Source organism: Drosophila persimilis, unplaced genomic scaffold (genome assembly GCF_003286085.1).
Source record: "Drosophila persimilis strain 14011-0111.01,24,50 unplaced genomic scaffold, DperRS2 tig00000652-arrow-arrow-pilon, whole genome shotgun sequence".
Taxonomy (NCBI): domain Eukaryota; kingdom Metazoa; phylum Arthropoda; class Insecta; order Diptera; family Drosophilidae; genus Drosophila; species Drosophila persimilis.
In genome coordinates this window covers 871,203-896,614 of record NW_020825329.1, presented here as the reverse complement: position 1 = coordinate 896,614, position 25,412 = coordinate 871,203, and the positions used below count along the sequence as shown (strand labels likewise).

The following is a 25,412-nucleotide window of genomic DNA, read 5'->3' as shown; positions in this document are numbered from 1 at the left end:
TATCCCTGGGATTTTGATATCGTAATGAATTCAGTTAAAGGTGACACAAAGAAGCAGCAGGAGAAAAATTGGGTACTAAAGAGAAAGCTGCTCAAACGGTGCTACGGACTGTCAGCGGTGTCAAAGTCGGTTTTTTGGTGGATTGGCGTCAGCATCCTGCCCAGTGGGACAAGGATAAACTTAGACATTTTGCAGAAGGATTACGTAAAGCAGTTCTTCTTTGAGAAGCGTGTGGGAAGCGGAGGAGTGTACGAGTATCGGTCCAGCGCCATCTCAAACTTTGGATGATTAAAGAGGATTTGGGGTAGCAGCCTAGCAGCGTATACCCATCCATCTAAGCTCACATGTTCACGTAGATAACATATTCAGTTGGCTATCTGACAAAGATATCGCAAGAAATCGCGATTCAAGTTTTCAGACCTAAGTAATTGGCGATCCAACATCTACGTCTATTCTTTCCTTTTCCAGTGGCCAGTTTAAGTTAGCAGACAAACGAAAATGCCCGCAGTCAGATTCTCAACGATTTCGTCTTGTTGCATCGTAGTGATTGTTTGTGAAACACAAGAGTTTCGTAGCTGACATTACAGCCACGAATATTTCCACAGAATCTACAGGAATGGTCTATTCGGCTCCCTACGTAATAAATAAAAACCCAAACATATGAACATATAATATCGGCGCATTGTTAATGATGTTCTGATTTTCTGAGTTCTTTCCTCGCTTAGAACATGTCTGTTTGTCAAAGTGAAGGCGCAGACATCGCAGCCTCTCGTCCAGAGACGTTGCAGTTGCAATCTTTATCAAACGCTATTGTAAACTCAAGAGAGAAAGACTTGGATACAGAGGAATACTATCCCTTTTCACGAATTGCTACCAAAAACAATCGCTTAAAGCTCAATTGGTGGCATTCACCCACACAACCGCAAGATGTGGAAGCAGCATTCTTGCAGCCTGAGAGAAGGGAACAAAGAGGACATGGACATGCCGATAGAATAAATACCGTTGATAATAACAATACCGTAGTTCATAGCTGCCTTAACACGCCATCAAAGCTATTTTCCGTCCTTCAACGAAGTCAGCCCGATCGAGATCAGAAAGTGCTCACTTGCGATACAAAAAACGAACCTCCCTTTGATCCGGGGGTTGAGGAATTTGATATGAAGGACTCTCATCGACTTGTAGATGGTATGTACACCGATATGCGCATGTTACACATGTCTTTAAGAAGAAAAAGTACTGTTGCCTTTTTTGTTTATAATTTTATATACATATAAGTATTATTTCAATACTGGTCTAAATTGTTAATCCGATCCTGTAACTGTAGTCACTGTGAGTTTGTATCTATTTATAGAATACAAATCTGGGTAAAAAAAAAATCAAAGATTCAATTTTGATTCACTAAAAGAACCAAATTAGCATAATATGTATGCCACCATGCCAAAAACATTGAAAGTCAGTAAACAAAATATTTCCATATAATTCTGTCTAGAATTTATTCATAAAATTGTTTGATAGTTGACCTATTTAATAAATTGGCATTTCGTTAACTTTGATTTAAAAATACACAAGCGTTTACTCAAAATGAGTATAAGGGTATATTCGATTTGTGGGGAAATTAAATGTGTGTAACGCCCGGAAGTAAGCGTTTCCGACCCCATAAAGTATATATATTCTTGATCCGCATCAATAGCCGAGTCGATTGAGTCATGTCTGTCTGTCCATCCCTATGAGCGTCTAGTGCTCAAAGACTATAAGAGCTAGAGCAACGACATTTTGTATCCAGACTTCTGTGATATGTCACTGTTGCAAGTGTATTTGAAAACTTCGCCACGCCCCCTTCCGCCCCCACAAAGGGCGAAAATCTGTGGCATCCACAACTTTGAAGATACGAGAAAATTAAAAACCTACAATTATAGAGAATGACCATATCTACCACATTGCCGAATCTGGATTAGATCGGATAACTTTTATAACCAAAATGAACAAATAAATTTGCAGTGGCTAAGCAGCGCCTGAGGACACGCTCAGACTCGTTTTCTGTCTCTCCCACACGCACTCTAGATTTGGTTCTTTAAAATTATATATATATATTATTTTTTATTATGATTTTATTTTGTATTTTTTATTATAAAATAATATCACTGATACAAATTATGTTGTTTGCTGTTACTGCTAGAGCAACATATACAGGAAAAATTACAATGATTTAAAAAAATTAAAATGAATATAACAAAAAAAATGTGTCATCAAGAATGCGTGTCGAAGAATTCGGATGCGGATAATATTTGGTTCAATTATCTGCACAGGATTTCTGGGGTAGAACTTTTCTTAGATTATTCTGTTGGGCAGGTCAACTGAGTGTATACGCCGGTATCTGGTTCTCGCAAGACGCCTCGCCAGTATATTAGGGTGGCGTCTAAGCTTACAAATATGGCTCTTCGCTTGATTGTTGATAACATCACCAACGAGTGGTACGTTAAAGCCCTTGGCAATATCCCGGTTACGGATATACCACTCAGCTCCAGAGATCCTACTCAGAAATTCACTCTGGACTGTCATGATCCTCGCAAGGTTAGTCTTGCCGGCAATCCCATACACCTGAATGCCGTACTTCCAGGTAGTATGGCTTTGTAGATCATGAATTGTTTTTCAAACTAAGCTTGTTGATTTGTTTAAGTAGTCAGAACATTTACTGGGCCTTATCCAACAACTTGTCCTCACGCTACGGATGCGACTGTCGAAAGTTAAGCTTCTATCCAGTGTAACTCCGAGGTATGTTCCCAAGCAGGAAGACACCAGGGCTAGAGCCCCTTCTTCAGTGCAGATGTTCCATCGGCAGGCCCAGTTTTCAAACAGCTTGAGGCATTGTTGTAGATTGTCTGTGGCATAGACACAGCTAGCCCTCGAGAGTTCTGCTGTGTCGTCAGCAAATGTTGCCACCTTAAGGGTCTGCCCTGTTTGCCTTCGGACCGTAGAGGGATTTGGCATGTCGGTACAAGCATGCTGCCTTGCGGTACTCCTACCTTGATGGTCTTCGTCAAAGAAGCTGCACCATCCTGGACTACACGGAAGGTTCTCTCCGTCAGAAAGCTTTTGATAATATAGTATAATCATCACTTCATATTTTTTGTTTTTCAAAAATACAAAATAATTGTTTTCTCATTTTATTAAAAACGAGGGGGAACGTTGTGAGTTGCTGCGGCGACCGCAACTCTACATTTATACCCGATACATAGTCAGTATGGCCACATTGAGCGACATTGAGCGTGTGCGTGTCGTCGGGCGCTGCGTAGCCACTGCAAATTAATTTGTTCCGCTTGGCTATAAATATGTTTCGATCTAATCCAGATTCAGCAATCTCATAGATACCATCATTCTCTATGATTGTGCGTTTTTAGTTTTCTCCTATCTTCAATATTGTGGACGCCAAAGATTTTCGTCCTTTGTATGGGCGAAAGTGGGCGGGGCAAAGTTTTGAAATATTCTCGTAACAGTGACATATCACAGAAGTCCGGATATAAAATGTCGTTGCTCTAGCTCTTATAGTCTTTGAGCACTAGGCGCTGATAGGGACGGACAGCCGGACGGACGGACAGACGGACAGACAGACAGGGCTCAATGGACTCGGCTATTGATGCTGATCAAGAATATATACTTTATGGGGTCGGAAACGATTCCTTCTGGACGTTACACACATCCATTATCACCACAAATCTAATATACCCCAATACTCATTTTGAGTATCGGGTATAAAAATATGTCAGCATGTCTGTCCTTCCGTCCGTCTTCCACTCGTCTTGTTTGACGATCAAGCTAATTTTGTGTGCAGACTTCCATACTGGGTGCAAGTCTCTGGTGACAACAATTTCGAAGAAACGAGAAAACCGAAAATAATAGAGAATGAGTATTTCTTCCCGATTTCTACATCTGCATCAAATCGGATTTAGCCAGAAAAAACTATGCAAGGTTCCAAGGCTGCATATAACGGCTGGTATTGTATTGAGACGCGTGAGAGAGCTAAATGAAGCGCCATAAAAACAAAGAAAACAGATAAAATGTTCTTTAATTATAATCAAATAGGTCATTAGGTGGAAAGAGGATAAACAAAGAGCAAGAATTAACATTAGAACCAACTATGTTCTCCCATTACTAAAGAGAAATGTAAGAAAATTAAAAGAGAGATCGTGGGGGATCTCTACACGCATTAAACAACAAATTAATTCGTCGCTTTTGTGAACAAAGACACCAAATGACAGAGAGAGAAAAAGCATGCTGCACTCATGGGCTGCGAAAGCAATTCCGGCGCTTACGTTAATTAAGCACATATGTATGTATGTATAAAATATTATTTGATGAAAATTTCATAAATCACATATACATATACCGTCTGAGTACTGCCGCGGCTCAGAGATTTCTGCATACTTACATATGTTAGTGTATATGTATTTACACACCATATACATACGTACATCGGTATGCTGGTATAGTTGTACAAAAAGTATGTCATACACAAATTCTAATCAATGTACATATGTACGTATGTATACATACGTATACATACATATATAGTACTTGTGTATTTATTGACACTTGCTGTTGCCCGTTGTGGTGTCGGTGAATATGCATGATCAAATAATAATAATTTTTCGGCAGTAATTACCAGTCAGGAATAAGAGAATCGAGGCAAAAGATAATTTCGAATCGTGACGACCTATAATACCTATGATTGTACATTTTGCGATCTTTAAAATAAAAACCTTAAATGCACACACTTTGGACATCGGTGGGGGTTTATTGTTTTATGTTTGGCACACAACTTGCTCATAAATGCGCCGTCTCACTTTCAAAGCTATTGAGGAGTATCAAGAAAATGTTCGTACGGCTGTGAAAACCTACATATTCATATATGTATGTACATACATACATGCATATGTATAATTAAAGCTCTATAAACAAATAAACGAATCTAGAAAGCCCGCAAGCCAGGCGGACTCGTACTCTCTTGGCAAATAAACAATAGCAACCGAGACGATCGTGCTTCTTATCATATTGCTTTTATCTACATATTGGCTGTTAGCTTTTCGATTACGCGTGTCGCCTTTAACTCCCGAAGCTAATAGCTAACCGTGGTACCGTAATATCTCACTGTGTTGATCCGTCCCTTCGAGTAGCTTTACCTGTTTGACCAAACACAACGTAAAATTTGCTTCTTTATTATTTGGGTCAATTTGGTGTTAAATTTGCATTTGCATTCCGGTGTTAAGACAACGATCTTTATTGTACATACAAATATACAATTTTAAAATATGAAGTCTGCTGTTTTATGGGACCTTGTCACATTTACGTGCGAATGAACATACGTATACGCTTTAAAAGAATTTTCCGAAAGACCTTTCAGAAGCCTGGACCACGAGGTTTCTTATACGTACTACATATGTATGTGTGTATATACATATGTGCATACGTATATGCATACATAACCTAGTGTAGTTTTATGTATGTACACCTTGATGAATCTGTAGAAGTCGCTTAATTCGAATATCTGGATGTTATGATTCACGAAACTCAATCACAACAGTTCAGGGCTATGGATTATCGCAGACGCTGAAATAGGCTTCGAACTATTCTGTTTTTGTGGTTGTCACGGGCACATTGTTGGCGAAACTGACGATGAACTGCAACGTGTTAAGAGGTATGGAATATAACAAAGAAAATAAGGTGAACGACATAACGTCATAACTAGTGGCAATGGAAACCATTGAAAATTTAGCAAGCATTTAAGACTATGTTTGTTTTTTTTTTCTTAGATCCTAAACCATGCGATGGTATATTAAATCAAGACCAGGAAGACCAGATGAACATATCCGGATATCGACGGTGTTATGTGCGCAGTATTCTTTGCTGGGTCTGCATTGTTCTAACTGGAGGTCTACTGCGACTCGTGTTACACTGGTGGCGCCATTGGTATTTGTTCGCCACCTGCCATCAGTGCCCTCTAGATGAGGCAGATCAGGTATTGATAGTAGAGGACTATCAAGGCAAGCACAAGCTGTATCATGTGAAGAGCGTTCGCGTTTTAAATACAAATCAACTGAAGTAAGTTAAGGGCACATTTATTGGGATTGTCGATGCTGTAATAATGCTTCATTAAATATTATTCAATTTCAGGTCCTTATTGCTAAAGGGATATCCAAAAAGTAGTGAAGTCGATGATAATAATTTGCAAATCTCAGTGCATTTTACATCAGCTCAGTTCAAAAGTATGTGGTATGGTAGACAACTAATACATTTAAAATGCATCATAAGAGATTATACATACTTGCATTAGTTTATGCAAAAATTAATAAACATACTTACATATTTCTTTTAAATATTTATAATTCATATCTGAGGATATTAAATAAAGGTTTGCCAATTCTATTTACCCAGATTGTTCGTCCATTCGGATATTCCGGTGCAAGCAATTGGTATATGCGTGGGACAGCACACTGAATTGCTTTAATAAAGTGAATGGCCTCGACCTTAATGTTCCTTGTTCATACTACCATCAGCAGCGTGGCTTAACGGTGTATGAGCAGCTATCCAGGCGCATAGTTTTTGGCGAAAATGAGATAACTGTGCCATTGCGAGATGTCAAAACGTTATTATTCCTGGAAGTGCTCAACCCCTTCTATGTGTTTCAAATATTCTCGGTTGTCCTGTGGTTTACTTACGACTACTACTATTATGCTTGTGTTATTCTCTTAATGTCTATCTTTGGAATAACAATGTCCATTTTGCAAACGAAAAAGGTAAGTGAGCCGGTTACTTACATTTTTACAATTTTCACATTGTCTTTTAAGTAAAACCAAAAGTGTATATGTATAATGTCCGTCTGTTCGCAAAAACACATGGAGATATGAGAACAGAAGATCTAAAGTAATAAAATAGTGCTCACAACTGACCGACCCGGGAATAAATAATCTTGATCAAAAGCTTTTTTTAAATTCACAAAATAACAAATTTTATAAACCGAAAAATACTGTATTTATTTTTGGTGCAAGTGATGCTAATGAAAGTTTCATTGCAAATATTAGAATTTCATTGCGAGAGTCGGGGTAGTTCATAGTACCTTCTCTGATGATGGTCATATTTTGTTAAATAGCATCTCCGAACCCATTAACCTATTAACATACATATACAGTTATATAAACGAGATCTTAATAGAGAGACAGAATATCCGTGTAGATAGAAATTACTAGCAGTTGTGAAAGATATATGATCAATAAATCAGAAACCAAATCTGATTACTATATCATAAATACAACACAGAAAAGATCGATCTGTAAGAGTTGCTTTCTTTTCTTATTTAATTCCATAATACTATAAAATTCCTGTCTCCTAGAATCAAGATGTACTTCAAAAAACGGTGCACAACACTGGGAATGCTTTCGTTTTGGATTCTAAGGGTGTTTCCAAAGAGTTTCCAACACAAACTCTTGTACCGGGTGATATAATTGAAATACCTTCATCAGGATGTACAATGCAGTGTGATGCAGTATTATTATCAGGCAACTGTATTCTAGATGAATCGATGCTAACGGGCGAGAGTGTTCCGGTAACAAAAACTCCGTTACCTCCGAAACGTGATATGATTTTTGATAAGAAAGAGCATGCCAGGCATATACTCTTTTGCGGAACAAAGGTTATTCAAACGCGATATATTGGATCTAAGAAAGTATTGGCATTCGTGATTAACACCGGTAACATAACAGCAAAGGGAGAACTAATACGATCCATTCTTTATCCTCCACCTGTGGACTATAAGTTTGAACAAGATTCATATAAATTTATCCAGTTCTTGGCATTAATTGCTTGTGTTGGATTTATTTACACACTAATAACAAAGGTACATTAGTATACAAATTTTTATTATTCTTGTATAATTTAATTATTTTTAACCATGTGTAAATGATTTTCAGATAATACGGGGAACGGATCCGGTAAAAATAGCAGTTGAATCTCTGGACCTAATTACTATTGTTGTACCTCCCGCCCTACCAGCTGCAATGACGGTCGGTCGCTTTTATGCCCAGAAGCGTTTGAAGGTTAACGACATCTTTTGTATCTCTCCACGGTCTATTAACGTGGCAGGAAGCATAAATTGCTGTTGTTTTGATAAGGTTTGCCATTTAATTCCATTTAGGGTAATTCTTACATAGGAAGTTGGTTCTGAAAAAAATTATTTCTTATTCTTACTTCTTTTACTAATTTCAGACTGGTACCTTAACGGAGGATGGGCTGGATATGTGGGGGGTGGTCCCTAAGTCGTCCACTAACCAATTTCAAATACCCTTGAAGAACGTGAATCGTCTGCCATATGATCACTTTCTTTTTGGCATGGCAACATGTCATTCTATTACTGTACTGAATGGTACGATGATGGGTGACCCACTGGATCTTAAAATGTTCCAGTCAACGGGGTGGATACTAGAGGATTCTAAAGATATACCGGATAATGAGAAATATGGCCTTATTTATCCAACAATACTGCGCCAACCAAAAGACTTTTCCTCCGATACTTCGTCACATATTAAAACTGGGTTACAACGGCAGTCATCAGTAGATGATTTGTTAGCTAATGTTGGCCTGTCGCAGACCCAGAAAAGCTTTGATCATGGGATTGTACGAGAATTCCCATTTACCTCAAGTCTTCAGAGAATGTCGGTCATCACTCGTTGTCTCAGTGCACAAGGATTTAATGTATACTGTAAAGGCTCTCCGGAAATGTTACAACAGCTGTGTAGACCGCAGAGCCTACCAGATAACTACTCCCAACAGTTGTCGACATTTGCCAAAAAGGGCTACCGAATTATAGCCTTGGCATTCAAGGCCCTCGCCCCCAAGATTAATTATACAAAAGTTCAGCGCATTTCCCGCGAGGAAGTTGAACTTAATTTGGAGTTTCTTGGTTTTGTTATCCTAGAGAATCGACTCAAGCCCGATACTACAACGGTAATCCATGCACTAAACGCTGCCAAAATAAGGACAATAATGGTAACTGGAGATAATATTTTAACTGCGACGAGTGTTGCAAGGGATTGTGGTATAGTATCTCCTGCACAGGCGGTAATTACGGTGCACGCCGATCCAGTTGATTTGGCTGCGATTACAAATACGCATGCTCACAGTAGTCATACTAGTCCAGGTGATACGAAAAGCACGTCCGAACATTATCGACATAGACAATACAAACTTCAGTACACTTTGGACTTGGGAAGCAAGAACTGTGCCCCATCTCAATGGAAATCTAACTGCAATGGAAACACTGTAAAACAAGAGAGTAACTTAAGTGGCAATTGTCCTCCAAGCCTTTACCGGTTGATGTCTACAAATTCGTTAGCTAATGGGTCAAACACTAGTTATGCTGAAAGCATTTTTCCCAACAGTGATAGCTTGGCTAGTGTAAAGACCGTGGACACATGGACTCACAACGAGGCTATAGAAGTTGACGTGGAGCTTGGAACGGAATTCGCACAAGACGATAATTGGCGGCGCCATTATATATTTGCAATGGATGGTAAGACGTGGCAAATTGTGAAGGAACAGTTTCCTGAGGAGCTGGGAATACTTTTAACGCGTGGAGCTATTTACGCCCGTATGTCGCCCGAGCAAAAGCAGGCATTGGTTATGGAACTTCAAAAATTAGACTACTGCGTGGCCATGTGTGGCGATGGTGCCAATGATTGCGGTGCACTGAAGGTGGCACATGCTGGTATTTCGTTAAGTGAGACAGAGTCGTCCATTGCCTCCCCATTCACTTCGCGTAATCCCACGATTGCGGCTGTGCCAAATGTTATAAAGGAGGGTCGCGCCGCATTGGTCACATCGTTTGGCATTTTTAAATATATGGCAGCATATTCGCTGGTACAGTTTATATCAGTGATGATCCTGTACTCGATCGACTCGAATCTAACAGACAAACAATATCTTTATGTTGACCTAGGCTTGATATCAATATTTGCCTTTTTTTTTGGTAAAACTGAAGCTTTTGATGGCCACCTAGTAAAACAGGTCCCGCTTAGTTCGCTGATATCTCCCACGCCATTGGCGTCCCTCTTATTGCATCTGGTCGTAGTGACTGTGTTTCAGGTAGCTGGTGAGTAATACAAACTGTTACTTCAGTCTTCAAATAATATTTAAATATCACCCCGATGATCTAGGTTGGTTTCAGCTGCAGCAACAGCCTTGGTTTCAGCCGTTTCAATCATCAGATGAGGATCACCTAGGTTGCTATGAGAACTACACCATGTTTGCAATTTCCAGTTTTCAGTATATTATACTCGCTTTTGTATTTTCGAAAGGTGCTCCTTATCGGAAACCCTTGTGGTCTAATTGGCCACTGTGCTTAACATTTATTTTAAACTGTTGCATCATAGTCTATTTAGTTGTTTACCCTAGCGAATGGGTAGCCAATTTTTTCCAGCTAATTGTGCCACCAGTTATGAGTTTTCGATATGTAATGCTTATTTACGGAGCTGCAGCTTTTGTTGTCCATTTGTTTGTGGAGTCTTTTCTTGTTGAATACCTAGTATTCAAAAAATATCAAGTGCGGCGCGATCAAAGCTGGACTACGTCTAAGCAACAACACATGCGCCTGGAGTATAATATTACAGCAAATGAGAACTGGCCACCTATAACTGAAGTATACGAGCCCCACGAATCCACTGATTGGGAAGGAGGACAACCTACATATGTTAGCTTGGGCGCTGAGCAAAGTCTTGATACGCAACACAACACCTTCCTAGGATTTTTTGATTCGTCGGATAATAATGCACATAATATAAAACAACCTCCATCTACTCCTTCTGTAGAACAGTAACATTTAAGTCCATTCGCATAAGAAATTGTACAAATCTGAATAGTTAATCATCCCTCTTTGTAAATACTTGTGTTTGAATACAAAAATTAAAATAGGAATACATATATTATATAGGTGACTAATTATAGTTTTGTTCGTAGTTGGAAATTAAGTTACTTTTTTGTCATATCATCATCTTCATACAAGAAGAGTTTGTTCTTATAATCGAAGTTTTGAAAGTGTGCACGGCGATGCTATATATATAGTGTGTAATATATACTACCTCTGATTTCGGCCGGAAATTGCACATTACCAGATAATTCTATTTGTTTTATAATAAGCAATAGATGATTGAATGGATTTAGATACGCTTCGATTGATTGAATAAAATCGTTATGAATTTATTTCATAGTTTATTTGTGTATAATCTGGTCTTCATATATCGTTTTTTCGTAGTTCATTTTGTCATCTGTCTCAGTATTAACAAACATCTCGAAGACTACAAGAGCTACGGGCAAAGAGAATTTCTCATATAAAACTACACACTAGCTTTATTGTATGTACGTTGGTAAGTTTGGTATGATGAGATAATATTTATTCCTTTGTATGAATTTCTGCAATATTTAACTGGGTGTAGTAATTATTATTTCGAATAAATATTGCATTAGAAAATAGGACACACTTTCCAGATATCCGTTAAATAATGTTAAGTTTATTTAGATTTAAAGACTGTCTCGTATCAACGAAGCTGTCAATCATTACGTGGTACAAGAAATACTTTTCGACAGTTACGAACAATTCGATTAATAATAAATTGAAGACCATGGCTGCCTGTTCAGTTTTTTATGATGCCGTGGGTGAGACTGCCAGTAAGTCCAAGTTGACGGACAGTAAGCTCTTTCATGTGAAAAGCTGTGGAGCTGATGGGAGTTGAATTTTTACAGCTTGGCCCGAATAAACTAGCCAAACTACCTTTGCAAATGCGATCGTACCACGCTCAAGCTCTTCGTGGGTTTGATTTGAACCGCCAGCGCAGTGGTTATGGTGGGTTATTCAGTTACCTGGCTTTCGTTTGCATGAATGGTCGTGCGTGTTCCTTGAAAGAGTAAGCGGTTTACATATGTACCTATACATATGTTACAAATATATATGTACAAATTTGTATGTACACGGTACTAAAGCGCAATAATTTTTTGCAGTGTGCCGTAAAAAACAATTCTAACGATCGATTAATATCTTTAAACCTTTTTTTAAAATAAAAAAAAAACTTGAAAATAATAATATATACATATATGTATGTATATGCATGTGTATGTGCTTATATAATATATAAATGCTATAAGTATAAAGCGACGAAATAAAGATTAAACTATCAACTTTGTGCCGTTGCAAACATGCATATCTGTATGTATTAGACTCATCAGTGTATATTTCCTTGTCTGCTCTGTTTTAAGGGAGTTAAAAATGCTACAACCACGTATAACACGGATGGTCAAATACTTCGAGGATAACTTCAACACATTGAAACCTGACTGCAGCACCAATATGTACGCGAAGCAACCTGATTCCATTTCTCAGAAATTTCACATATTATCAAAAGATAAAATACTGAGCCTAACTTTGTTAGCCACGTTTTTCTTGTCTATAGTACAATTTGGAGCTGCCCAAACTGTTGGTGAGTCAGACAAAAATCAAATTTCTACAGCCAAAGTTTTTTGTGTGTGATAATCAGCAATCTAACTACCACGAGTAAAGTCTCAGCTATTTATGTACATATGTATGTAGATGATAGATTGACCTGGCTTTTTTTTCTGATCTTAAAAAAAACTAGTTATGCGATAGCAATAGCATCCTCTTAAAGGTAAATACGGATGTGATGTTGTTATGGTGCTCAAAATGCAGACAGGTCTTCGCCTGCTGAATGTACACACACACATACTGCATATGTGACTCTCAGTAAAAGCTTTCGAAAATACCTGTTGGCCTTATGCCCGCGAAATAGTGGTAGATACCACAGATGTGCATGGCGATCGCCATCGCTCCGAGTGGCTTTGCTGAAAGTTGATTTGAAATTAAGATAGGAGACTGGTGGAAAAGGGAGATGGGTCTGCTTGACATCATTGCAGCTTACATACATTCATTTACAGTTTTTCTGCCACTTTCTTTTCTTTTGCCGTCTGAAGCAGTGTAAAATACATATGAACAAGTAAATATGTATGCATGGAAATACATGAAAACCTAAATACATCTCTCCATACTTTCATTTATATGTGTATCTCATTCGATACACCCAAGCCTTAACTCACTGAAAGCCAGATAGAAAACTGCTCCATTCCATATACAGACAATAGACTTGATGTCTTCTTTCTGCCTATCTTTTGTATTTTTTTTTATTATGTATTTATTTTTTAAAGCCAGACTTTATAAAATATACAAAAGAAACCAAAACTAGTTTAGTTTTATTTGAACCTGTTCGCGCTGCGGCAATTTGATAGAGCTTTTGGGAATAATCATATTGTTGTTAAAAGCTACATATGTACATAAATACATTCGCATCTCATGTATCACACAATAAGGTCCCGTTTAAATTGTTTAGATTACATCAATAGGATATGTTACGAAATGAAATAATTATCTGATTTAATTTAGTCTGAAAACCTATAATTTCAGATGAACCTTACGTAGTGAATCCAACACCAACATTGCCGGTAGTGGGCGCTGATGGTAAGATTTGTTAGTACGTAGAAGGATGAACGTAGGACTGTGCTCTAAGTTACTGGGATACATACATATGTACCTAAGTACATCAACTCTACAAAATATCCCTATTCTTAATTATGATTTTACTGTTTGTAAACCAATTTGGAATAAGACAAAATTCACAATTTAAATAAGCGTAGACTTATCTACATACTTATCTAGTGACAAAATATGTACTTACATTTCTTATTCCTTTTCTTTATATCTTTCTATGTATATGATTTCACCATCTTTTTGGGCTGTACATTCTGGAAATATGAACTAATTACCTAACCTTTCAATTCTTATCTGCACCAAATGATTGCATCTGTAAATGTAAATTTAAATGTATATTTATGTTCCGTATAATGTAAATATTTGGTAATCTCGCTCCTTTCTCTTACTCTTGCTGAAAATGATTTTGACTCATTTCTTTCACGCAATCTCTCTACCTATATATGTATATTTATGTATTTTTACATTAAGATGTTACTACTGTGCTCTTTGTGAATAATGGGGCTGGGAGAGTGGGGGATAGTCATGGACGGTTCTTAACAGTGCGTCCAGAGGTTGGACTGTTGACTTCAACAGCGCGAACATTTATTCAGGATGGAATTACAACCGAATTCGCCACCCAGGTTGTGGGTACTACATTAAATAACGGTCGCATCTATGCCCAGTACCTAAAAAAAAGTTCAAGGGTTGTCTATGAGAACGACCGTGTCGTTCCTTCTGTTGTTACAAGTTGGGTGGGTGGTGGTGGTGATTATTTAAAAACCCGTTCGTTTCTACAGAATCACAACGATCTATTTAATGCTGATGCCCCAGACTGGCAGGACATTGACGATAATATAGGAGTTCATCGAGGTGAATTTGTAGGAAACACAGACTTTGTGAACTTACAAAATGCAAGAGGCACAGTTTTGCAAACAATGGAAGCGGAGTCATATCTGGACAATATATCTTCCTCTTCTCTGCAATTAATACAAATATCTAGCAATACAGCAATATTACAATCTGACTTAAAAGCTGAGGGCAGAGCGAAGAACTTTTCTGCCGAGAATGTTTTGTCTGGTGGATATTTGCCAACCATCACAGTTAAAAATTATTTTCAACATAGTGTTTTCCAGCCAATCGCAGGAGTCAAAATAACTGATAGAGATTCATCTGAGTCTTCTGCAGCCAATATGGATGATGGGCGGTTTCCGAAAGCTTACTATCAACAGCAACAACAAAGTGGAGCAAAGATAGAAAATTCTCTTTCGAAAGCAACAGCTCTGCCAGCGACCAAACGAATGTTGGCAACAGTAACCTACTACGGCTTTGCGGATTTCACAACGATAGTTGGTGATAGCGTGATTGTTTTTTCACCGAGCACTATTCAAAGCAGTCAAAACTATGGCCACGTTACGTCTATTAAAGGAAAGCCTACTTTAAGAACCGAGTCTTCAAATGTTTCCGATGCAATGATTTCCGAACAAATGCCGATTTTATCCACTGCTATAAATCAATGGAACTTTGGATTAGACACGACAAGAATCCGATCAGATTCATCAAATATAGTTGATGAGACTAACAATTCAAATCAGTTTTCGACTCCAGAAATAAAGATAGCACCAAATCTGAATTATGATACCAATTTTACTTCCGTACAGGCTTTGTCAAGTCAATCTACAACAACAGAAATAATTCATATGAATACTGGCGATCTATTAGAATCTATAGCTGACCATAAAAACACAGTACAGAGCACGGCCATAGTAAAGAGCGATGATACCCTTTTAGATGAATCAAGCCCTCAAGTACATGGAGGAGCAACAACCGTTTTTATTGATGACGATCCTTTTGCCAACTTTGTAGTTCCTACGGGCGTGTCACATCCAGTTCAGTCATCAACAGATCAAATTGATCACGAAACAATTACTGAAAACTCTGAAGACGCAGACGAAACAACTGTATCAATTGAAGAAGACCAAGAAAATACTCCAAAAACCGAGGCAGCGACTGAAAACTTGACCGAAGATTTGTACGATAATCCCCTTACTGAGCCGTTACCACCCTTGCCAACAAATGATAATAACAACACCATCTCAGAAACATGTGATCACACAACATCTCAAGTGTTCCTAACACAATTGACAAAGTCATTGGGATATCTAAATACTGGGAAAGAAGATCCGTCAAGTGCATCAAGCGATGAAAACCCACTCTCCGCATACGATATTGTCCAGACTACCAAATACTATTGCATACAGGCCACACAGGTACAGCAGCTGGAAAAGCCCGAAATAGAATTTTTGAGCGTAGTTAGTGAAGATGCAGCCACAGAATTAATATCTACAGAGTTATCAAACAAGATAGAGGAATCCACAGTCCATGAAACGGTGGACTTCGATGTAACGACTGATAATGAATATGACAGTGAAGATGATGATTACGATACTGATAATGGTTCTAATGAGGTTGATTTAATTTATAAGACTCTGTACACAACCTATACATACCTGACGACTTTCTTTCAAGGCACTTCTACTACTGTATCAAGCCATACGGAGATTGTCACCAATCTTATTTCCTCTACAGCTGGTACAGAAGTAGATACCATAACAAAACCAACAGATACTATCGCTACGTTTGGAGGGTTTGGATTGGATACTGCAAGTATGTCTCAACAAACGGAAAGTAAAGCTTCAGCTTTGGCTTCCAAGTATACAATTCCGCAAGAGATTGTAAGCTTATTACAGACAGAAAGGGAAGAAAAAAGCGTAGTTGATGAAAGTAAGAATAAACAACAAACTGAATATCTTAATGACTCTAAGTATACAAACACATTATTCACTACCTACACTTATTATACATCGATATTCGCCGATAATGACACTGATATAATGTCTCGAACTGAGGTCGTGACAAATTATATAACCAAAAATTCGTTAAATAATTACCTTACAGATACTCCAACTTACTTAGATACAAAAAACGCTGCCCAAAACTTGCAAGCGTCAAGTCAGGTTAAATTTAAACCAGCAGAAGATCGAGTCGAAAAGGAAGAACATGTGACCTTAGTCATGGATGTGCGGTCAATTAGCGTTAATGGAAACCAGCAAGTCATTTTAAACCAAAAAGATCCGGTGGACGACCAAGTGAGTTCGGAAAGTAACACCGATGAGATAATACCATCAGCTACTCTGCTTCTTCAAACAAGCTTTACGACGTTTACCTTCTACACAACTATGTATGTCGGTGATGTAATAAACGTTATCAGTCGCCTTGAAACAGTTACTAACGTTGCAACTGAAACGCTAAAACCTACAAAAATGTTTGGCGCAGAGGAAGCAACCTTCCCTGTTACCTATTTTACGACATTTACCTACTGGACTAAGCTAGCTAAAGATGGTGAGATTACTACACTAAGCAGAGAAGAAACATTATCAAATGTAATTGAACCGACAAATCATGCGTCGATTCCTGAGGACGAAACATTACGGACGGCAGCTAATTCTTATAGCTCCCTAGATCCGAGCGACGATGGTAACCAGCATCTTCGCATAACGGATACAGATACGGAAAGTATTGTCACTTCCGGGATGACTAATACGAGCTTACGATCTGACTTAACCACTTATTACACCACATATACGTACTATACCACATCATATGAAGTTAATGAGACAATTACAAAATCACGTTTTGAAACAGTGACTAACGTGGTGACACCGACGGATGTTACAACATCGACGGCAGAAACAATATCGAAAACACCAGCGATAGCCCAGCCAAGCGAACTCTTGACAACAAGTCTAAATAATATAATAAACAGTAGATCTGCATTGGTTTTGTTTGACTATAAACATATTGTTGATGCGGACGAAGTAAGTACATTGTATTTTACAACTGAAGTGGCATCAGCGATTGACAGCGAGGGAATTGAAATAGAAATAACAAGTAGTACATCAAGCTTGCACGTTGATGAAATGAAAAAGTCTAGTTTAGCTATAATGATATTAAACGATGATAGCTTATCTAGCTCTAAGCCGTTCAAGACTGGTCTGGTACGGCTTATTGAAGGTACACGAATCGGAAACGGTACAACTACTTTATACCAGTCTAAGGTCATTGGAACTGTAATAGATAATCGATACGCGCAGATTATTGAAAGTACGTCTAGCTTTCTCTTTGAGAAAAAAACTGAAGATGCAGCGCTGTTGCCAACGTCTGTCATAGTATCGGCTATGCCATCACAAACAGGAAATTTGCATGTCAACGCGGATTCTAATATCGAGCAAGAAGACGAACCAACTACAACAGGAGATATCGATGATGAAAATGGCTCGAAAGCTTTGGACCCATCTCAAACATCAAAGCGCACATTTGCCCCCGTGATAAGACCATTTGCTTCACGAAATAGGCCTAATTTCGCTCCAAAACAAAAAACATTAAGTCCAAGTAGTGCTACTATTATAACAAGGTCAGATATAACACCAACCATTACGGCAACTCCTGCCCTAAAAACATCCGGCAGATATAGCTCATCAAGACGAGGCGTTATTTCAAACGCACCAATAAATCAAAATGAATTGGGATTCCCACAGTCGTCCCGACGCACTTTTGGCCGGCCGATAAAGTCATCGAGTAGCTCTGTACTAAACGAACTGGGCGTCAGCCCCCAGTCAAATGCTGCATTCGTACCCCCCAGAAATCGATTTGCATCTTCTTCACGTCCGACACAAACTGTAACTAGCAGAAAACAAAATATAAATGCTTCGTATCGTCCATCTAACAGCCCAGGTTTTCGTGCTTCCGGAATATTGGTTGGAAATTCAAAATTTCGCGTTAAGCCAACTGTCTCTGGATCATCAGCGAATGAGCGGACGACAACAAAAACAGTATCAAAAGAATTTAGTTCAGATAGCAGTGTTGAAGATGACAACTCCACTGACGAATTGGTACAGATTAGTGACGAAGAAGAAAGCACAAGACGCAATCAGAACCCATTGTTGCGACTCCGACGACCGATTAATAGGCCAAGCGGGTTTGCACCTGTGCCACGTTCGAGTGTCAACAGCTCTGCTGTCATTTCACTTAGAAGAAACCCATTGTCAGCCCGAGCAAAGACAACATCTACTACCACTACCACCACAACGACTGCTAAGCCCCGAACTCGCAGTTTTCAGAGGCCAACAATTTCTAGCCTTCAGGCACGTTCCAGGCCACAAAATAGTCTCTTTCCGCCCCGTGGGCTTTTCCAGACGCAGCAAAGAGATGAAAATCAGAAAGAAATAAAGAAAAACGAAAATGAATCCGAAAATATTTCCGAATATGATGATGACGATGATGCCGATGATGATGGGGAAGATGACGTATTAGACGAAGTCAATCGTAGCAGACGGTCGAATTCTAAATCGCAAAAAGGTAAAAGTCTTTCCCGGGTGCGACGGCAAGCAGATGCTTTTAATAGGAGCCGATTTAGATTTCGGCGACCAAACTTATCAACGATGTCTCCACTGGAAGACCCAAGCATTTCAAATACTGACGATTTAAATGAAACCACAGCGAGTTCTCGCGTTAAAACCAATTCTCGATTCGGGTCTAGGTTTCCTTCACCACGTGGCCAACAGGCACATAGTCAGAAATCACAGCCAAGTTCCAGCGCTGTGGCAAATCATCGAACTATTCGTCCAACAAGGCCAACTACGCCGCGAACCCAGTTTACCCTAAGAGAGAAAGATGCAACTTTAAATGGCGCTAAACGTTCAGGCACACCATCAAATTTTCGACGTCAACCATCAACCGGAAGTCCTTCTATAAGACGCACTATAGGTACTGGAACTGGCACCAGTCGTAGACTAAAGAGCTACAGTGGTCCTAATGTAAACAATAATGCTGACAACGGGCGGTTAGTAGGTACGTCTCGATCCAGAAATGGAAACTCAAATGGTTTAAATAGAGGAAGAGGGTCTGTGCGTGGTCGAAATAGAAATGAATATGTTCCAGATTTGCAGATAATAGAAATGGGTAGTCAAACTATCACGGTTACTCATCTTATACCAGCCGAGGTCACGGTGCCTGTTATAAATGGCCAAATAACAGAATATAAGAATATAGTGACTGCGAAGACCAGCACCGAGGTGCTCGGACCAAATCAATACACGGAGATTTTGGGAACGAACGGCCAAACTTCGAAATATCTTACGCGAGAAGAATCCAGTATTAACAATGCAGGAGTTACAGAGCTAACGAGATATCTGTTGCATGACTCTCTAACAACAACAGTAACTTTTACACCTACCACTATCCGCGGGCGAAAGACATCCTTCTCCCACATACTTCCGTCTACCGTGTACTCTGTAGAGCATCTTGTATCGACAGTACAACCTCAAATATCTGCTAACGCTCCACTCGCGAATATATTGCTTTCTCAGTTGCTTTTGGGCAATCTTAATTTGCCGGCCAATCCTTTAATTGGTGCGCTTGGACAGCAACAAAGTGCGATATCAGCTATAGTGTCCACATCAGTTGAGCCAGTCACCGAGTACCGCACTCACACCTCCACATATGTAACTACCATCTTCGATGGAAAGTCTACTATACTCCCACTGACATTTCAGGGGAAAAAGATTTTGACTACTGTCTACGATACTACCGCACAAACTATAACAGCTACGGAATACAGTGTAGATACTATAGTGAACACACCTATAATTCCTCAAAATGTAAAGTCACATGGACCTGCAGCGCAGGTAAACAGTTTATTGTTGCAGCAGTTGCTTCTTCAGCAACAGCAAGAGCCATTTTCGGTGCCTCAGGGCTTATCCCATACTCAATCCCCACAATTACTTTTGAGTGAGAACCTGCAGGATTTGGACGACGCTGCCCGGACAGCAACACAAGTTGATGATATTGACGATGAGATTGTGCCAATTAACAGTGAAATGCAGACTACGAAAATCAATCGCAAGAAGTCCCGAAAGACGAGCAAGGGACACAAACGAAGTAAGCAACAGAAATTGGATAATCCGCTGGAGGACACTAGCGTCGTGACACTCTACGTATCGGGCCGTAGGCCCGGGGAATTTAGCACTGTGTTGTCAACCGTGCAGAATGGCTACGATCATTCGGCTGCCTTGCAAAAGAGACAAGCTCATTCACAAATACGACAAACGGTAACTTTGGGAGAGAAGGAAGTTAATGATATGTACGACACCGAAGAGAGTCGAAATGTCATATTATTTATATCACCAAAACAAGATCACCCTCAGCTCGATAAAAACACTCTTGACACATTTTTTGATATATATCATGGGGTTGGCTCAACAGAGGTTTTCGGTGACAATGTAAAGGGTCGAACTGCATCATTAGAGAGCATTGTAGGTGACGTAGACCTTTGGTACTCTAAGTCTTCCAGTCAATCGATGATTCTGGCCTCGAAAACAGATTCTGTGGCGATTGATAAAAGTAATTTTAATTTTTTAGCGTAAAGGACCTCACTGAGCTACAGTCCCCGCTACAGTTGCAGGTCAGAAACCTATATTCTGTAATAGTTCATCCCCAGAAACTTCCTTCCATTTCCATTTCCTTAGATGGCATAAAAATGAACAATCATAGAACAAGACGTGAAACTCATACCAGCTTATCCATCATTAATTCTGATACATTTAAAAATGTGACTAATCGCTACTTACGAAAGGTACTTGTTCGCCGTAAACCGTTGGAAGAATTGCAATCACTAGTCAATAAAACAACAAATGCAAAAGGCAGTCCTCTTCCACAGTCGTATACATCCCCGACTATTTTTCCAAAGAATTTTCGGGTTGTAATATTGAAGCGTAGAATACCAGATAAACAAACATTTGCCTTTGAAAAAACAGGCAATCCCCAAATTGTTCTAGGGGATGTTTCACTGACTTCCGTTAGGAAGGGAAAATCGCAGAAAGAAAATATTTTTACCAAACATATAGGGTATAAATCACTGGGAAATCAAGACAAAAATTATGACCAGGTCCAGCCAATTCTATTAGCTCATCCAGAAAGAAAGAACCCCAAGGACGTGTATGATCTATCGACTATTACCACAACAAGAACGGAAGTAATTACACGCACTTTTACATACGTCGTTGATCGCGTACAAAACAACCAACACGAAGTACAGACGCACTCTACATTTACACAAGTTACTACCAAAACCTTCGATATCACACTGACAATCTCATCCAGCCGACCTACTAATTTTTCAGTTATGCCCACAATATAACATTTATTGGCTACACACTCGTATATAAGCAAATGTACATACTTTATTAAATTTGTCTTTTGTTATTTTTGTAATTTTTTGTGTCTAGACTTACGATTAAAATGAAATAAAAAATACGAAGTTCAATCCTAAGGAAAAAAAGATTTGTTAATATTTCAAGAGCCACTTTAATTTACACAACAGGGCTTCTTCCTGAGGATTTACTTTGGATTTGGTGTCTCCTGTTCTGGAGTTAATGACAGGGAAACTAAATAAAAAATTACCCCTTTTGAAGATTGTTAATTTAAATTAAAATTTCTGAATTTGATAAACCATAACGATATGAGGTAGCTTTTGCTAATTATCACAAAATTATGTTGTATAGAAATGTAAATGAAATAAATATAAATAAAATAAGTATAAATATTTACATTATATGAATAAATTTCATACTTTTAATTTAGTAATAAATTATGTTTACTGTACATATGAGTATAATAGTATGTCTAAATATAAGTTTACGTACATTTATATCAGATTATCTATAATGGGTCTATTAATATTACTTTATAAAAATGTACATATATACATATACATTTATAGACATTATTACATACATTTGTAATAATCCATGAAAATAAATTTCCATACTAGCTAGTGTTATTTTTCAAGTATTTATACAGTTTTTTGCAAATAAAACTATTTTGACTTAATAAAGATAAATGAACTAACAAATACCTCTTCATGTACTTATATTTACCTGAAACTGATATTTTCGTCACCCTACATTTTATATGGTTTATATAGTTTTTTTATAGGCTTTATGTAGCCACTTAGCGGAAAATAGGTCTTATCCAATTTTTGGAGATATATTTTGGTGCTGTACCCAAATTTTATTTCTATTACGAGTGCATAAATAAATACAAATATAGATGCAATTCTTGGCATCTGCAAGGGAAACTTTGATGTTTAACTGCTTATTGTAATTTTATAAATATACATATGTAAATATGTACAAATACGGACACGTAATCTTCCAAAATAAATGCTTCTAATTAAACATGTTTTGGAATATATGCAGGAAACAATGATAAAAATAACTTTACGCAATTTAAAGAATACATCAGCTCTGAAACGTTTGAGGCTAGGAACATATTAAGCTATGAAAATCGAGTCGACATATTAGATGGCTCTGTATCGGAGAAGACATTAGACGAGGCGAGATATAATCTGGCCACTCACATAATGTCAAATGGAGTTGAATTGATAATTGCAAGTGAAAAAGGAAAGTATGTAGAACAAGAAGGGATAACATCGCAGATATTATCAAATATTCGAAGCCGTACGATACCTGCATCGCATTCTAATCATAAGCCTCTTACTCTTGCTCCGAGTACACTAAAAAACCAAATGATTTTGACGATACCCTTAGAAAAACAGGTATGGTAACAAACAATCATCAATTATCATTTAACATATCAATCATACTAAAATATTTTTATGCGATAGGAGAAATTTACTATGCCGATCAATGATAATCAAATCATTACAAAAATATGCCTCACTACCTACACATATCGCACGACTTATGTTGAGAATGGAAGCACCAGTGTGGAAAAAAAAAAAACGGTTATATCAAATAGCCATACAGAAGAGCGAAACTACTTACTTGACAGCGCCCTATTGGTAAAAGATTTAACTTTCTCAAAAGTAAGTATTTGAGTTATTTGAATTAAGTAAATAAATAATTTATATATATATATATATATATATATGTATACTTTCCTAATCGTGTTAGACGACCGAGTTAGTTGTGGGAATATTACCAACCCCTTTTCATTTTGTGAATACTCTTCCAAAGGATAAGACACAACAGATACCTATAGTTATCACACCTAAGACTACCTATATAAATACAATCAGTGGAGCACATAAACATATTGTTATTCTGCATCCATCAAAGGAATATACAAACACTTATAACAGTAAAGTCTTCTTAACGAAAAGAGTGAAAGATGACCTGAAAAAGATGACTAATGAAAATGTTCTTACTCAGGTAGATATTACAGAGTCTCTGCCAACACCCATCTCGCTGACATTTCCTAAAACAAAGATGAATAATTATAAAAAAACTGGGTTGTTTCTTAACGGAGTCCTAAACACTGATCTTCCCACTGCATTGATATGGAAAGAAGAACAGAGCGCTGTACACATATACGCCACAAAAACTTTCTTAACTACGTTAACTTTTTATACCACTTTGTTAAATAACAGTATAACTAGAACTAGTTTGCAAGATCCGATACCCATGACGGTGTATGACAATGATCCCACATTACACACTAAGCACGAGTATGTCAATGCCAAGCTTCATACTCAAGTAATAAAAAATATCGTCACAAACACAGTGGCTAGTTCGTTGCTTAAGCCAGAATTAGTCTCCATGTTTAGCACAGAACTCATGCGGAAAAAGGGAAAAAATGATCGCAATGCTATTGTGACGATGGCTACTTTGCTAGATGGCCAAACCATGCAAATAACCGCTGTGGAAACCCTGACCAAATTGCACACAAGTCAGAAATCTATTTTAGAAGACATTCAATCGAAACTGAGCTTAGTAAATGATATTAATAATTCACCGATCAGCATAGAGAAAATTAACCATGGTCAAAAACTTAAAGTTATCGCAACAAAAAAATCTTCCATAAATAATAAAACCTCCGTCAAATCAACGGAAAACATCCAGATGTATCCTCAAGTTGAAGAAGATCTTAGTTTATCGGAAACAGAAAATGTTGATGTATATCCAGAAACATATATAAAAACCAATCCATTAATGCAAACTGTATCGCAAATTATTGGACCTTTGACTTTAGAAAGATTTGGGCCAATGCTAAATGTTATGGCCGACTTAATTAAGAAAAATATTGCAAATAAGCATAGCGCCGATCAAAGCAGGCAGTCTTATAATCAAGGAAATCTTAAAAATGATGTAGAAACAACGAATGGAAATCAGATTATAACTAGAACTGTCGAGGGACCAATGTATATACCCCTGCAAGAAACTGAGAAAGATTACTTAACAAGCGGATATTCTTATGATGGCAACGGGAATATGGACGTGTCCGTTGATATTAATACGGTCAGTAAAGCGAAGATTAAAATTATACCTAAACACCATTTAAACCAACAAACCGTGAACAATATTTCGTTTCCACGACGCGCAGAAGATACGAAGGAAGCTTATGGAAGCTCTTTGCTTAGAACGGGTATCCCTATACGTCCGGGAGAGGTTATAACAGCCAACGCTGATGTTATAGTTGGCAGACCTAGTACGAAGGTTTCTTTAGGGGATACTGCTATGCGACACAACTTACTCGAAGTGAGAAACAACTTATTAGTGCCTAAGTTTTATCGCCAATTAATCCGTTCGAATACATTATACCCCAGTATTCCATTTTTACATCCCCCTAAGACTAATCAAGATCGCCTAGATTCCGTTAACTTGAATCGGGGAACTCTTGACGGGTATGGAAGCATATTAAAGCCGCCTCCGCCTATATATAACCAACAAATGAGTAAATTTGAAAACAATTTGCAGTA

The 25,412-nt window shown here is 38.1% G+C and overlaps 2 protein-coding genes across 3 annotated transcripts; both read left to right on the top strand.

The window, feature by feature from the left end:
- Positions 1-723: 723 nt before the first annotated feature.
- LOC6602547 (probable cation-transporting ATPase 13A3) lies at positions 724-11,244 on the top strand. 2 transcript variants are annotated; one of them, XM_002027523.2, is made up of 8 exons: positions 724-1,185; positions 5,808-6,096; positions 6,169-6,260; positions 6,430-6,791; positions 7,385-7,888; positions 7,962-8,162; positions 8,257-10,138; positions 10,203-11,244. In XM_002027523.2, the coding sequence occupies exons 1-8, from the start codon at positions 729-731 to the stop codon at positions 10,859-10,861; spliced, it is 4,446 nt and encodes a 1,481-aa protein (XP_002027559.1). In that variant the 5' UTR covers positions 724-728; the 3' UTR covers positions 10,862-11,244. The 2 variants fall into 2 exon arrangements, with proteins under 2 accessions (XP_002027559.1, XP_026846803.1); XM_026991002.1 differs by lacking the exon at positions 724-1,185 and adding an exon at positions 5,453-5,692.
- A 503-nt stretch (positions 11,245-11,747) lies between these two features.
- Positions 11,748-22,196, top strand: LOC6602527 (mucin-5AC). The gene is made up of 4 exons (XM_026991001.1): positions 11,748-11,945; positions 12,295-12,515; positions 13,511-13,564; positions 16,532-22,196. Exons 1-4 carry the CDS (start codon positions 11,764-11,766, stop codon positions 21,055-21,057), a joined length of 4,983 nt encoding a protein of 1,660 aa, XP_026846802.1. The 5' UTR covers positions 11,748-11,763; the 3' UTR covers positions 21,058-22,196.
- Positions 22,197-25,412: the final 3,216 nt, after the last annotated feature.